General features: G+C 37.4%; 1 protein-coding gene across 3 annotated transcripts in view; it reads left to right on the top strand.

Annotated features, from left to right (window-relative positions):
• AKT3 (AKT serine/threonine kinase 3) overlaps positions 1-16,630 on the top strand; it is a 310,972-nt gene that overhangs the window by 258,186 nt on the left and 36,156 nt on the right. For all 3 annotated transcript variants that reach the window (XM_078077906.1, XM_078077905.1, XM_078077907.1), the window contains 2 exons: positions 4,862-5,076; positions 11,153-11,240. In XM_078077906.1, coding sequence (XP_077934032.1) covers positions 4,862-5,076; positions 11,153-11,240 — 303 coding nt within the window. The remainder of the gene's footprint in view (positions 1-4,861; positions 5,077-11,152; positions 11,241-16,630) is intronic.

Genomic DNA, 16,630 nt, shown 5'->3' on the forward strand with positions numbered 1-16,630 from the left:
TGAGTTGGCTTGCTATTTATACTGTTTCTGGGTAATAGTAAAAATCATCCCACTTTCTCCCCAAATTGGATATTACTTAAATATGAATGAAAATAATATTTCTAGTTCAACCTTCACTGTCTCTGGGTGTCGCTAAGTTGTGGCTCCTACTTCCTTAGAGGCCTGTGAGTTCCTGCAGCCCCTAGTTCTCACCTAAAGTTCTTTTCGGTGTTGTGTGCTCTTTCGGCTTTAACAGCAGGAATAGTTGCATTCCGTGCTTTGGAATGATTCTAGGTTAAGCCCAGAATTTAATTTGAAATTCTCTGAAGCATGAGAACAGAGACAAAACTCAGTGCCCGCTGGGCGCACGCTACTGATGACCTGTAGTATTTCACAATGGCTGTCACCTTTTGGGTGAGAAAGGCCCAGTTTCCTGAAACCCCTCTATGGCTGTTGCTCTGGGATCGGACGGAAGTAGTGAACTCCCTGGGCAGATGTGCGTAAGTGCGTTGCACCTGTGTAGTGCTCCTCTCGCTCAGGCGAGCTGCCTGCTGCATCCAGGGGCTGCTTTCGAGAGGACGCTGTGAGCCGACCTTGCGTGGACACACAAGGAAGCATCCGTAAAGCCTACAGCCCCGCTCCTTCACAGCAAATGGCCTTTACCCTCAGTCTCTTAAGAATTAACAGAGCGCTTGAGAACCGGGTATAAAATAAATATCCATGAAGAAAATACCAAGAAACCGTGGAATTCGTAATTCCCATGAAATACAGACTTCTAAAGCTGCACTACATTTTAGAATCTGGATTGGAAGACTTAACAGGTCTTTTTTTTTTTTTTAAGCAGATTCCTAGGATGTGGAGAATATGTAAAGGATTTCCATAAATGATAAAGTATAGAAACGTATGTTTACATAGAAAACACACACATATCCGTTACCTGAAATACAAGGTTACCAGGAAAAAAAAATTCTTTTTTGAATTAATGGTAAATTGGTTCATCCAAGTTCGCAGTTTACTTTCACAGCATAGGTGTGCAGACAGTTTGTTTGGATGTTTAATTTTTTCCCCCATCTGTTCTGTCTGGATTATTGATTGAGCAGCAAGCCACTCCGGGGCATACATCCCCTCCTTATAATTGCTTGCCTTGGGTGCATTGTGTGGCCTGGCGGCCAAGCCGAGAAAGGTGTTCCTTCAACCTTCCAGTAAATCCCAGTTGGTAAGAGAACACTGGAGTGAATATGGTTTTTGAAAGTACCCATTCGCCAAATAAATATTTATATTGGGAACTTTAACTGATGATATCATTTTAAAATTCATAGTTTATTATTATCATCCTTGAAATTAGTAACCATTCAAGAGCTACTTATGCTGATTTTTATTTAACAGAAGCATCTGCATCAACTATTACCAAATATTAACCAAATGTTACCAGAATATTTAATGGTAATGGATACCTGCTGTGACCTCCTTGAAACCGGTTTTATTATATCAGAAAGTGAAGCACTCTCTGGCTCCTGGTTGAAAAATGGAAACTAAGCCTTGTTTCCCAGCATTTGTGTTCTGTTTGGATATTGAGTTACTGTGACCTCTTATCATTGTTGAATATTTACATTACTTCTGGTGTTCCAGATCACCTCTTGTCCTTTATGTCTCTCTTTTGCATTAAATGTAGTTACAAAGTAAAGCTACATCTGTGGTGACAGAGACAATAGGGTGCAAAGGAAATACCAAGTGTCTGCATTCGTATTGAAACCTTGAGTTCAGTTGTAAACATTAGTAACAGTGATTCTGTGGAAAAGAGACACTTTCTTTAATCCTTCAGAAGTCTTTCAGTGGATTATTTCTCTAGGAGCAGATTTTGATCTGCATTTATATCCAAATTATATGATAAGGCAAGTGGTTGGAGTTGAAATGCACTTTGCCATGCTGTGCCTCTGCGTTACCGATAATCGCACCTTTTGGATCAGCCCTCCTGATAACCAGCAAGTAAATTAGCCTTTTTCTAGGAAAAAAAAAAAGTCACCAGAGGTAGTCAGAAGGAATTGCAACTCTTAGGTTAAGGAATGTAAATTTTGTATGTTACTGTAATTTGGGGGAAAATATGTGCTTTGAGTAAGGGAGGAAAATTGTCTTTAGAAAATAATATAAAAGAGGCTGTGGATTTTAATTTCACTCTGGAATTTCTAGAGCCTTTGGAAGTATTGTGTTTTGAGATAATTTAGATTTAGGGAGAGAGAAGGGATATTGTCTGAACAGTGGCAACATGTTTTATATTCTGTACCCACATGTAAAATATTATAATCGCTTTTCTTTTTATTTCTTGTATATTTCATCTTCCAGCTGTTTGGAGGTGGGAGTTGAACAGAAATCTTTCTTTTTAATTGAGAACAAAGACTCTTAGATTAAGAGGGCTGGCTGGGTTTTTAGGGTTTTTTTCTCCTCAGCATTGCTGGACTTCAGGTGTCGATAAGATACAATATATCAAATCAGATTCGTTCAGTTCAAATAATACAGCAAACAGTTCTAATTGCAATGTGATGTATCTATATATTCATTAAAGTGCGTATGTTCAGAAGCAAAACCACTTATTTTGAGAATCAGTGTTCATTTTACAAAGCGAAATAAAAAATTTATTTTATCAAACAGATATTTTTACAATGCAGTTTTATTTTTCAGTTGCTTATTTCTTTTCAAAAATAAAACCCTTTTTTTTTTTTTATGTACTCACTTTCCCTTCTGGCTGCAAACCAGGTATTTAAACAAAAATAAAGGATTGCCAGTTTTACCAGCTGGGGATGAGAACCCGGCTGGTGAAATGTGGGTTCGGGAAGCAGTTAATCCAGCTTTTATGCTTTTTATGGTTTTATGAAAAAAAGAGGTTAAAAACCACATTTGGCTCTTTTTTGCGCGTGCCACTGTTTTGTTGGTGTTGTAGGAATTGAGTAAAAGGTTACTTAGATTTTAAAATTGTTTGTCATTAGGTGAAATCCTGGATCTATTAGATCAGGCCCACAAACAGTCCATTCTACTAATTGGACAGGAGATAGATTCTTGAACAATCAAAAGTCACTGGTATTTAAAAATCATACGTACAGCGTTTTCTTTCACTGAAGTAATAAGTACACAAGCCAAATTCTTTCTGCTTCTTTAGGTTATTTCTTGTTTTCTGTGTGTTCTTACATTGCTCATTTCGAACAAGTAGAAATCTGAAATATTTTTAGCCAAAGACAAAAACTAGAATTTGTTGTTCTTCCCCAAAATATTTTGCTTAGTTTGTTACTCTACAAAAGATTTTTTGGAAAAACATAGGAACTGGACTTGTGTTGATATCTTGCTAATGCAGTTCCTATGTCATCTTGGGACTGGATACAACCGAAGTAAAAATCTTCTCATAACATTTGAAAAAAAACTGCTGAAATAATCTTTAAGTAACATAGTTTTTTCTCAAAATTACATTCTCCATGCATATAAATACCCTGTCTACCAAGTGCCTTTCATAGCATTGATAGGTAATCATGGTCTAACTGTCAAACATACCATGTCAATTCTATGAAATTATTGGTAAATTTTAAATAAAAGTCACATAGGAGTAATCTTCAACAACTTATTTACTTAACTCAAACTAAGAAAGTTTGGAACATGTGCACCACTTTTTTCTGTATCAAATTCTTATGTAATCAGTTACAAGATTTTTTTAATTGGTTTTCTTTCTCTATTTGTCCCAAAGCTAAGAGAATCAGATAAAGTAGGCTTTAAGATTATTCAGATATAGTAATTTAAAATAAAATACTGAAAGATCCTGGGGCGCCTGGGTGGCTGTTAGTTAAGCGTCTGCCTTCGCCTCAGGTTGTGATCTCAGGGTCCTGGGATCGAGTCCTGTGTCGGGCTCCACACACAGCTAGGAGTCTGCTTTTGAGATTCTCTCTCCTTCTCCTTCTGCCCCAACCCCTGCTTGTGCTCTCTTTGTCTCTCTGTCTCTCAAATAAATAAATAAAATCTTTAAAAAAATATTGGAAGATCCAAATAAGTGAAGAAAATTGCATTGGATGAGGAACATACCTAATAAGAAGGTACAAATCAACATTTTCCTGAGACAAATGCTGAATTATTATGCCCTGATTTGAATAGGTGGCTCTAACATAGCCTAACTGATACTGTCCTATCTTTTCTTTCAAAATTTATTTTGCACAGAATGTATTTTGGGAAATAAATTTAAGGGCATATACCAGAGAGATACTGCGCTGTGATTTTTGGTGTTTGTGTTTAACAGAAATTTTATTGTGAGGTACTAAAGCTTTGGACACACCCCAAACAGTAAATCTTTATATTCACTTTATTGACTATTTCCTTAAAGAGTTTAAACATGCAGGGGCCCTCCAGAAGTTTCCAGCTTGATTGTCATGCTCGCCGTGCCCTGAACCTGTCTATATGACTCTGCGTACATGACTCCTGTCCTCCCAGTTTGACTCAAGTTCCTTAGTTTTTCTCCATGGTTCCTTATGCTCAGTCAGCACGACTTCCCTCCAAGTTACTTGAAGTCCACATTAGTGAAACCAGAGTGAAAAATTAAGTAGGCCTATGAGAAAATGTGCAGATACACAAACCATTTTTGCTTGAGCCTTAGTCATCACTCACTTGGAATGTGCCACGTGGCCCTTTATGGTATACTGGCCACTTTGGGACATGGATTGAACATTTCACATATCTGGTGTGATTCATATCTTTTGTGGGATGCTTTCTAGTTTAAATGTCAAGATGTGAGAGTAGCCTACCTAGGCTTTGCAAGTTAGGATTCACTTTGATGTAAGAATCGTACATCTGGTAAAGACTGCTCTAAAAGTTCATGTGTAATAACGAATCTTTTTGCTGGTTTCCCTCTTAGGTGTTAGAAGACAATGACTATGGCCGAGCTGTGGATTGGTGGGGCCTGGGGGTCGTCATGTATGAGATGATGTGTGGGAGGCTACCTTTCTACAACCAGGATCATGAGAAACTTTTTGAACTAATACTAATGGAAGACATTAAATTTCCTCGAACACTCTCTTCAGATGCAAAATCACTGCTTTCAGGGCTCTTGATAAAGGATCCAAATAAACGGTAAGCCACAAATAACACTCTATGGGCTATGGACGAGTGTGGGTAGATTGTGATATGGAGATTAATCCAAATATAACTAACTCCAAGGAGCAGTGTATTTGGTGTAGACATCTTCCCACTGAAATACTGACTTATTTTTAACTGCATAATACAGAACATTGTAAAAATTTCTTCAACTCTTTCCTGACTTGGAAACCTTATGCAGATTTTGCCAAATAAGGATTTTGAGGGTTTTCATATCCATATTGTGAGTGAACAATTTCTTAATTGCCCTGGTACTTGCTATTGTGGGGATAGAAGTATCCCTTTTTTTTTTTCCTTTCAGTCTCTGGGTCTTTATATTTATGCTAATTTACATAATAAAAAAGATAGACTGGGCTCTGTACTATCCTCTCATCCCAACCTGTGTTAACACATCCAACTACTTTTTTTTGTTTGCCATTTGAAGATACGCTTTTCCTTGTGTGGCTGAGAGGATTAATGGCAAAATACCTTTACACACTTTGTATTTCTTTTGTAGCTACAACTGTGACCTGAAGAATCCTACAGCCCTTTGCTTACTTAATCAGTGAACTGTAGTATTCTTTGTTCATGTTTCTATATTCATCTACACATACAATTTGTAAGCCACGTATGAAATGACTATTAATGTAAAAACGTCCCTGAATCTCTCGTTTGTGTAGACGTGCACATAGCTAACCTTTCCTGTAGACGTATAGGCCAGCCAGCATTGCTCTAAAAATCACTTAGATACTAAGTATCTTGAGGATAGATTTCAAGATTTTATTGTCAAATCTTCCCTAATGTGTTTTTGCAAAGTTCTGTTTTGGGTTGCTGCTCATTATGTATTTGTTGACAGACTGAATTAATGCAGGAAGGAATAAATGAATCCTAAAATATGGGTTTTGTTTACCTTAGAAATGGTTTCCATCACACACTTGTAGCTTCTAAACTTATAAGAAGCATGATTTTACTTTCAGCAGAAATAAGCAAACATAATAAAAGAGACACCATCCTTTTGCTTCTTGAAGAACCTTTCAGAAATGTGTTTTATGATCCTGGTAATGGGGAGCTTACCTTGTATTTGTAGAATGATTTCAAGTGTTCTTTTTCAGGGCATTTGCATATCTGTTGTCCCCTTTGCTGTTTCTGTGGCCTTGTAGAGTTGATAGGTAGATATTATTCTCATTTATATTTGAATGAGGACAAAACAGGCCCGGAGAGGGTTAAGTGATTTATCCTACAGAAAATTCCTGTGGAATAAGAGTAATCAACTTTCTTGGTGCCTATTGGTATTTCTCCTGTATCTGATTTGCAGTGCACCCACTTCTCAGTTGGTTCAGGTTGTGAAATGTGTTCCATTTTTAGTGTGATTATTTCATAATTAATGTAACAGACAGCACTTGGTGATAGGTGATCTTTAAACAGAGCTAGGATTTCCATTTTATCTACTTGATTTTGGGATCTAATATTTGGCTTGGATTTCAAGGGCAGTGAATTTTTAGCCCATCCTTTCATGACTCCTTCAGGTAACTCTGACAGCCCTTTCCCTTATGGTTCCCTCTATAAGTAGCTGGTAGAACAAACTGGTATTTGTGGTTCTCATGTCTGTGTCTCATTCATTTTCCTATCCCCACCCGCCCCCCCCCCCCGGGGCCGGGGCGGGGGGATAGCACATAGTAGATACTTAATAATTGTTGAGTAAATGTGAGGTAAATTTCTAGAATGTTCGTGGGCTGATGTGTAGGACAACTCCTGAAGGTTTGTCCATCCAGAGGTTGGTATTATCTAAAGGGAAGATAGGGTATTTTCAATGATTTGCCGTTTTCATTTAAGGTGGATATGTCAAGCCCCTCCACTGTTGCATTAAAATATCGGGAATGCGAGGATGAGCGAGACAAAGAAGCTCTGCTGTCGATGTTCATAGAATAATGCGGGACACAGAACGTGTCTTCACAGTTGCTCAGGTCTACCTACAAGTGCCTGTTGAAATTAGTAGCTCTGTCTAGGGGGCTGGAAAGGTTGGAGTCCACGGAGGGGGTGGGGGGTTCATGCAGAGAAATTGACATGGAAAGGAATCTAGAATTGCAAATGAACATGGCATTTGAGAAGTTCAGCGACTAGAGTGTGTAGAGTATGAGTTGGGTAATGTTGGGAGATAAAGCTGAAATGGTAGATTGCAAAGACCTTATGCTTCTTAGAAAATATTTATCCTTTATTCAGAAGAGTATGAAAAGCCACTGAATTATGAAAAGTAAAAGATGGTGTAATCGGATTTGTGTTATGAAAGGTAGCTCTGGCAGATTCATCATGGATGCATTAGAACAGGGAGTCACGGAATGTGAAGCCAGCAGCTGAAAATCATATCAGTGCTTAGTAGACACACAGTGGCTGAATATATGCTTTCGGGCCCCATCGCCGTCTCGGAGGCTGCTGGAGCCATGAGAATAGTGGGGAGAGTCTAGTACAAAGGGAAGAAGGCCTAGGACAGAATCCTGAGAAACATCAGAATTTAAGAGGTAGAAAGAAAGAGAAAGAGCCACTCAAGGACCCTGAAAAGTCTTTGGAAACATAAGATAACATAATGATAGACCTCATTATTCTTCCTATTCAACAATTGTAAATACTGATGAATTTTTCTGATACTCTACTGAATTTCTGTCAGTTCTACCTAAGGGTCAACTACCATTTTGCCTTTATTTCTTATTCTCCATCACTTTATCTTCATTCTATTAGTATCTCCTCTATCCTCCTATGCACAGTTTCTAAGAAAAGCATGACCTCATGCTGCATTCAGTAGCACCAGAAAAATATGCGTTCCATGATGTTCCTACTAATGAAGAATCCATGTAGCTGAGGATTTAATTTGGCATTCTGATATCGGAGTTTACTATTCTTAGACATAAATATCCTAGTGCAAATCATATTTTGATATTATTTTGAAGTCTTAAATTGTATATTAGGGAGTCATTGACATTGAAATTTTTGACAGTTTCACACTTGGAGAAAGTGCGTGTTAAAGAATCTCTCCCAGCTTCTAAAATGGCAGTCTAAGATTATATTCTTAGACTTCGCATAGTACTCATGGCTGATACTTTAGTTTTTTATGTATTTGACAAATATAGATTAAATGCTGGCAATGTCCAAAGCCAAGCTATTGCTAGAGAACAGAGGGGTGACATAAAATGAATAACTGAAGCTGGATTAAAACCTTCTATTTACAAAATGATGATGGTTCTCTACTCCCAATTCCCACCTCCCCCACCATCTCCTGTGTCATTCAAAATAAAAACAATAGCGTAAGTATAAGAAAGTACAGCAAGCTTCTGAGTTTCCTCATGCAGACTACTTTGATGCATACTTCGAGATGTTAAATTCTCTTCAGAAACACTGCTTTTTCTGGCTCCCTAAGTATGAGCTCAGAATGCTTTTTGGATCATCCAGTCCTGATCTCTGCCCTCAAAAGACTTTGCAGCCCAGCCAGGGAGGGACATACACCACTTGGAGTAGACGAAGAAAGAGCATGGCCAGGGGGTGGAGTTCTGGCGTTCGCTGAATACAGACCCGCCAGTCAGAAAGCCCTGCCTACAAAAACCGCTAGTACCATCTGGTCTAGTCTAGAAGTTCCCTGTCAGCCCTGTGGTTCATTCCGTACAGTCTGGGACAGGAGACCTAGACTGTGGGAACCACGGATCATCACCACAGATACTCCGATATCGGCTCCATTCTGACCATGTATCAGGGAATCCTGGATTCTTCCCCAGTTGTGTGTTCCTTATACCTAATAATAACCAGCACCATTAGATTGTATTATCATTTGTTTATTATGACCTGTTTGTTTCTTCCTACCCAGTGGTGTGTGGGAGTTGGCATGTACTGACTCATAAGAGCCAGTGTTACGTTTCAAGGATTTTGTGAGCTGGTTGTTTAATACGGTCATAGTTACAAATCAAATTATATGAACTTACAGATCAAATCAAGTACATTAAAAACACAGGTAATAAATACTCATAATTAATCACTCCTTAATAATTTTGTTACGTTTTACTCTTCTTGGTGCTTTTGAGGTTGCTTTTATCTGTTGTGTCTGTATAGAAATACTAAAGAACGGTTTGCTTCTGTGCACGTCTTCCCACTTCTGTGTTGAGTGACATCAGGTTCCTAACTTGAAATTGGCCATGGGGGGAGTATTTACATCACCAAAATTGGCAAACTTTGTAAGTCAGGGCTTGCTTTATTGTTTTGTTGATTGTTTAGATTTAAGAAACTATAGAGAAAATGTTAATAACACAGATTACATTTTACTTTTATTTTATTTTTTTAGAGAGAGCAACAAGGAGGGCAGAGAGAGAATCTTAAGCAGGCTCCGCACTGGGCATGGAGCCAGACACAGGGCTCGATCTCACAACCCTGAGATCATGACCTGAGCCGAAATCAAGAGTCAGACACTTAACCGACTGAGCCACCCAGGCGCCCTATACAGATTACAGTTTAACATTTGTTCTGTCTTTATCCATGACATTGTGAATAGCACACAAAAATGAGGAAATATTCTTCCACCATTCATCAAGGAAATCACTCATATAACTGACAAGCAAGCGAAGGTCTGATGTGTGTCTTTGTTGTATCACTTTCAAATTAGTCTTCACCATAAACAAAAAGATCAGCCAGTATTCACGTTGGAGCTACTCCTAACCCAATTAGTGTGGCTTTCGAGTTCAGCAAAAATTAACAAATGTTTTCTGTGAGCATCACTTGGCTATTTTAGAGTAAAGGGCGTTCTGTATTTTATTACTCTTTATAAATTTTGTGCCTCGCATCCTTTATGTCTGTAAAATTCATAACAAACGTGTACATATAATCTGCATATGTAGTATTACACATGCATCATTTTCCCCTGAGAGCTGGCTGTTAAGTACACCGTTCCTGGCCGTGAAACAAGACCAGAGAAAGCTTGCTCTGTCAATCCAGATTTAAACAGATTGCCTTTCCTTTCTTTTCCCTGCTCTTTCCCCATTCTTTCTTTTTTTCATCCCTTTCACTCTTTCACTCCCCTCTTGCTTCCATCTGGTTTTTTGTTTTTGTTTTTTTTTTTTTGCTTTTCTCATTCCTTCTTCGTGGTGACTAATATGCACTATATGAGACTGAGAAAGCTGGAAAATACCTGAATTTCATACTGTGCCGGCTCTCTGTTAAGTAAGAGTACCTGCAAAGATGGGGGGGCATCTTTAAATTGGTAACATATATTGCAGCTTGCATAATAAATTAGGTTACAGTGATATTTCGTAGATTAGCAACGTCATTTCTGTGGAAATTAACTTCAGGTATGAAAATAGCTGCTGAGTTTCTATCTATTAGCAATACTGTACAAGTTGCTTTTTCTTACTAATTATTCAGTCATTTCAGAATTTATGGTAACAAGGATACAGTTTGACCTGAGTCTTAACCACAATAAATTTGGTTTATAGAATTGACTATGGCAGTTGCTCCCATTTGTTGTGCTAAGTGCTTACCTCTGTTATTTCTAACACTCGTGGTGATCCACCAGGCTGGTATCATTGTCCCCCTCTACAGTGGGGACACTGGGACTAAGCAGCTTGTTCTTGTCACGTATCTTTTAAGTTCCAGCGCTCGTTGCCTATTTCGGTTTTGTCCCCAAAGCCTGCACTCTTCACAGGTACAACATTGTCCTGAGGCTACTTCTTCTTCTTCTTCTTCTTCTTTTTTTTTTAAGATTTATTTATTTGAGAGAGAGAGTGTGAGGGAGGTGCGGGGACAAGGCAGAGGGAGAGGGAGAGAGAATCTCAAGTGGACTCCTAACATGGGGCTCGATCCCTTGACCCTGAGATCGTGACGTGACCTGAGCCAAAATCAAGAGTTGGGTGCTCAACCGACTTCTTATTAATAGCACGTTAGGGAAATCAGATCTGACAGCAAAAGCTTTTTATTGGTACAGCTCTTGATCTCAAGAACTATGTAAACCACGGAGAATTGCATTTCGTGAACACTTTTTTTGTTTCCTTTTGGGCTTATGTAAATGTCTTAATGCTCTCTCACTCTTGTTTCTGTCTCTTAGCCTTGGCGGGGGCCCAGATGATGCAAAAGAAATTATGAGGCACAGTTTCTTCTCTGGAGTCAACTGGCAAGATGTTTATGATAAAAAGGTAGGTTATTTTCATGGAACAATCTTTATATATTTTGGCTAAAATGAATTTACGGCCAAAAAAATTTTTTAAGTGAATAAAATTCAATGATGTAATGATAGTTTTCATTTTTATTCTACATACAATTGAATATAATATTGAACTTCTCAGCCCAAAAATTTATTGATTCTGACTCCCCAAATGCATCTTGAAATGTTATTCAGTATGGTAATTGATTTTTCTTTTATCACAGTAATGTTGGTTTGCTTCTCATTGTTTCCTTAATATTAAGAGAAAAAATAAAGACCCAATGTTACGTTATTCTTTAAGAAAACTAGCAAAACAAAATCAGAATGTTTTTCCTTGTCTTTATGTCTTTAATTTTAAAGTGAACTCTACAAATTTATTCATACAGGTCTTATTTGAAAAGGAATTAAAAGCACTTTAGTTTTCAATATTTAACAAAGGAATAAATATTTTTCTTATTTCGGGCTTCTCTATAATTTGAAACTGAATTTTAATGCCCACAAAATGGATGCTACTAATTTTATAACTTTATTTTTATTGTAATCTGCTTATTACTTGTTTTTAATACTGTAATTTTTGCTTAGGACAGGAAGTCATTGTGTCTAGTCCTTTTTAATCTTTGTCTATTTTATTTGTACTATTTCAGGCATTGTTAGTACAGACACTGATTTTGATTTTTTGATTTTCAAACGCTTGTGTAAAATTTTTATAAAAATTTTACTATCAAATTTTTATGTAATTCCATGTTTGCTTAAAATCTTTATCTAGTTCTTTTGTGTACTTAATCCTTCTGTTTCAATTTATTCCAGTTTTCCCCTGAAAGATATATAATCAACAACACTTAGGAAATGTCTACTTTGTGCCAAATATTCTTTTCTATTAATCCCTAAGGTAAAGATAGAATGATACCATATGACTTACGAGGAAGAAGACAAGTACTGAATTTTTGCATTATGTTACAGGAATAGGGAGTGTGGTGATTTTCTAAGCATTTGTTGTGTAATAGTTGTGTGGTATTAAACACCTCTACTCAAACTTTAGACTCCCACCATGTACAAAGCACTGGGGTAGATATTGGATCCTTCCTGACCCTTCTGAGAAGCACATGACCGTTCTTAAATATTTATTAACTCCATGTAGACAAGTAGACATCCACTTTATAACACTGATGATGTTCTTTATGGGTTGTATCCCTATTTAGACCCTAATGGTGGCTATGTACTGTTTTATCAAATCAGTTCACTACAGAAGACCCTTGTCAAAGTCTTCTTATGTCTCCCAGAAATAATACATGGTCAGAGGTTTTCTTTGGCGTACAAACCTGTAAGCCACAAACATATATCCCTTTGCTGTACCCTCACCAAGGAGAACTCAGTAAAAAAAAGTGGGGGGTAGAGAGAAAGAAGGAAGGAGAGAAAACATTTCTTGAAGAGACAATTGTGAGGCACCGTTGTGTCACTGCTAACTTAAAGAAGAGGCAAAACATGGGCTTTCTTCTGTCCTGTCAGGAGACTAAGATACGCCACAAGATTTCCTCATCAGGGTTAGGCTCTCTGTGTTAAGTGGGAGTTTGGTGTCAACTGGGGAAAGCTCTGAGAGACACACATCCTGTCTCTGCTCTGCGGGGCTAGACATGCCCAGAGCCAAGGTGACAGCAAGACACCCGCCAGCTCCCTTGAGGTGAATGGGATTGGAGGGGGCCAGCCAGCAGGAAGAAGGAGCTGCCAAAACATAGCTTTAGGTGATGTATTATGGAGGCAGGAGTTTAAATTGTTATAATTGATAAAAATAGATGCCACTTACTCTGAGCAAAGGTCTTAAGTGTCTTCCATAAAGAAGCCACAACCACAAAAATTACAAAGCGTCCACAAACAGAAATCATCGGGACTGAAGGCTGCTGCAGGTTTACTCGGGTGGATGTCAGACGAGGCGTTGATGTTTCCAGGCGTCTTGCGTGCTTGAGGGATACAAGAGCAGCGGGATCGCGGCGCCCGCACATTCTGAGTCTGTCTCTGAAAGGCTGTGAACGTGCGATTGGGTCTGTCTGGGTTTGTATCACTAAGGAACAGGAAATTAGTTATGGGGATGCTGTAATACTCTTGGGGAGCTTTACTATTTTGTAGATCTATTATTACATAATTATTGGCCACTTTTGTATATATTGTGGCAAAACTAGAGATGAATTCATATAGAGACGCTAGTATCTTTAAGGGAAATCTGGATCTCTTCCTAGGTTAAGTAAGAAAAGTGAATTAATCTTAATTGTGAATATCCATGAAGAGCACAAGATTGAAGTGTGGAAATCCATGTCCTAAATTTGCTTCTTCCTTCCTGTGGGGAAATGGACAAGCCATTTTACTCACACAAAATTATGATCTCTGAAATGCCTTCAAGCTTTAAGATTCTCCGGAGGATGTTTTATAAGAGGAATTTATCTAGATATATTTCTGTATAGACTTTACACTCAGTTTGTCATTTTCTACAAAAATCTGGGATTTTGTGTAATATTGCGTTGAATCTATGGATAAATTTGGGACAGAATAGACCTTTGAACAGGATCAAAGCTTCAGATCCATGAACATCATATACCTCTCCATTTATTTAGGTCTTCTTTAATGTCTCTCCGTAATGTTTCGTAATTTTCCATGTTCAAGTCTTATCCGTGTTTTGTTAATTTTGTCCTTAAGTATTCATGTCTTCTAATATAAATGGTATTTAAAATTTTATTTTCAGTTTCTTTGCTACCAATATATAGAAATACAGTTGATATTGTATATTTACCTTATGTCCTGCAAACTTGCAAAACTCAGTAGCTTTTTTTTTTGTAGATTAGTCCATATTCTTTGCATAGGTGATTATGTCTTATGTAAATAAGAAGTTTTACTTCATTTTTAATTGGTATGTATTTCTTTTTTTCTTTTTGTTTTTTGGCTCAGTATATTGGCTAGGACCTCATTGTAATGTTGAATAGAAATGGAGGCATGAACATCCTGGTTTTGTTCTTGATCTTATGGAGAAAACATCTTTTATCATTAAACATGATGTTAATTATCACAGATAGTACTGAGATCTTAGTTTTTAAATATCATTCTTCAATAAAAAGAACCAAAGTTACTTGGAAAAGTAGTTGATTTCAGAGCTGAGATGGGGAAAATAAAAGATAAGCCCAAGGAATTTTGTGGTGCCAAAAAGTAAAAAAGATAGATAGATAGATAGATAGATAGATAGATAGATAGATAGATAGAGGTACATTAATAGGATGCAGGAGCCAACCTTAAATAAGTCCCAGTGGTGAAAGCTGGAACAATTTCAATAACAAAATAAATATCTGTAAGTCCACACTACAAAAATAAATGAACAAATAAATAAAATGTTGAGAAGGGACATGTCTTCCTTATAGATGAATTACAATTAATAAATGTAGAATGAGTTTCATAAAGGAAAAAATATGTGTGTGTATATACTTCTTATGCATTATATTGCTGGAAACATATCAAGATACTGGTAACATTGGTTGCCTTAGGAGAGGGAACTAAGTGAATGAGACCCGTGGTGTGTGTTCAACTTTTCATTACGTGTGCTTTTGCAACTTTTCAATTTTCAACTAAGTGGATATATTACATAGTCATAAGTAGCATTAAAACTTTAAGAAGACAATAAAATTAAAAATATATAAATATTTAAAGAATCCCATGAATGTCAGAATAAAATGAAACAAAACAAATAAAACAAAATAAAATAAATGTAGAAGGAATGAGGGAACTAGAAAATCGCCATCAGACCCCCAGAGGGGAACTTACTGCATGTAGGATCTACCAATGAATGTTAAAATCGGCGGGCAAAAGTTTAAGAAAGAGAATATTTGCATAATCTCAATGTATCTCTCCTCAAACATTTATTATTTACAAAGTTTTAAAGAGTAACTTTTCAGTAGAAAAGCCTGGCAGACCCTGTCTTAAGCCAGCTGATCAAGATTAGCATCACCAGTGATAGGACAGACTGCTATCGTGTAGCCCCTGATATGAGGCTGTGGGAAGGCTAGATCACTTTTGTGGTATTCTTTCTCAGAATGCATAATCTCAACATAATCATGAGAAAACCTGAAGCACCCAAATGGAGGGGGCATTCCTCGAAATAATTGGCCAGGTAGCCCCAAAAGTGTCAACTTCACGAAAGGCAAGGCTTGACCGTGGAACTGGGCAGGCTGGAGGGGACAGAGGGCACGCTGACCGAAGGCAGCACAGGGTCCCAGACGGGGTCCTCGGACAGCAGAGGGCATAGTGGCAAGGTGGTGAAGTCCAGATAAGGTTGTAGGTAACAGTTTTATACCAGCGTTAATTTCTTAGTTTTGAGCATTGTGCTTTGGCTATATAAGATATTAGCCTTAGGGGCAGGTGTGTAAACGGGATAGGGGAATTTTTTGTACTATTTCTGTAAGTCTTCTCTAAGCCTAAAATTATTTCAGGATAACAAGTTATAAAACTGTGATGTTAGTGTAAGCTTTCTATACCTCCTTTATTAGGTTGAGGAAGTTCCTGTCTGTTCCTAGTATGCTGATAGTTTTTATCCCGAAGAGGTGTTGAATTTCATTAAAAGTTTTTCTGCATTTGTTGTAATGACCCTGTGGTTTTTCTCCTTTATATTCTATTAAGATGGTGAATTACACTGATTGGCTTTCTAATGTTCAATGAACCTTACATTCCTGGGGGAAAACCCACCTATTCCTGATGTCCTTATTATGTATTGCTAGATTTGATACAATGGATTTTTAAAAGATTTTTGCATCCTTAAATCACGAGTGGTACTGGGGTGTCATCTTCTTTTCCTAAAATGTTTTTGTATGATTTTCATTTCAGAAATATGTTTGATTTTTTAAAATGAAGAGACAAGTATTTCCTCTTCTTCAATTGTATGGGATTGTTCATGTAGAATTTGTATTATCTGTTCCTAAAATCTTTGCTAGAATTTACCAGTGAAGCTACTTGGGCCTGGGGTTTTGTATTTGTTGGGAGGTTTTTAGCTCTGAGCTCATTTTCTTTCATGGTTGTGGGGCTGTTCTGCTTCTCTGTTGCTTCTTGAATGTTCCGGGATCTTTTGTCTTCTAAGCTTTCTAATTTATTGGCTTAAAGATATTTGTAATATTCCCTTATTGTCTTAACAGTGTGGTAACGTATGTAATGATGATCTCTTTTTTAATCCTGATATTGGTAATTTGTTTGTTCTCCCTTCTTTTTCTTGATCAATCCAGTGAGAGGCCCATTAATGCTATTGAATTTTTTCAAAGAACCAGCTTTGGTTTCATTGATTTTCTGTATTGTATTTCTGCTCATTATTCATTGGTTAATTAATTCTGCACCTTGTTATTTCTTTATTCTGCTTCTTTT

This window comes from Halichoerus grypus, chromosome 7, assembly GCF_964656455.1.
Source record: "Halichoerus grypus chromosome 7, mHalGry1.hap1.1, whole genome shotgun sequence".
NCBI classification, from domain to species: domain Eukaryota; kingdom Metazoa; phylum Chordata; class Mammalia; order Carnivora; family Phocidae; genus Halichoerus; species Halichoerus grypus.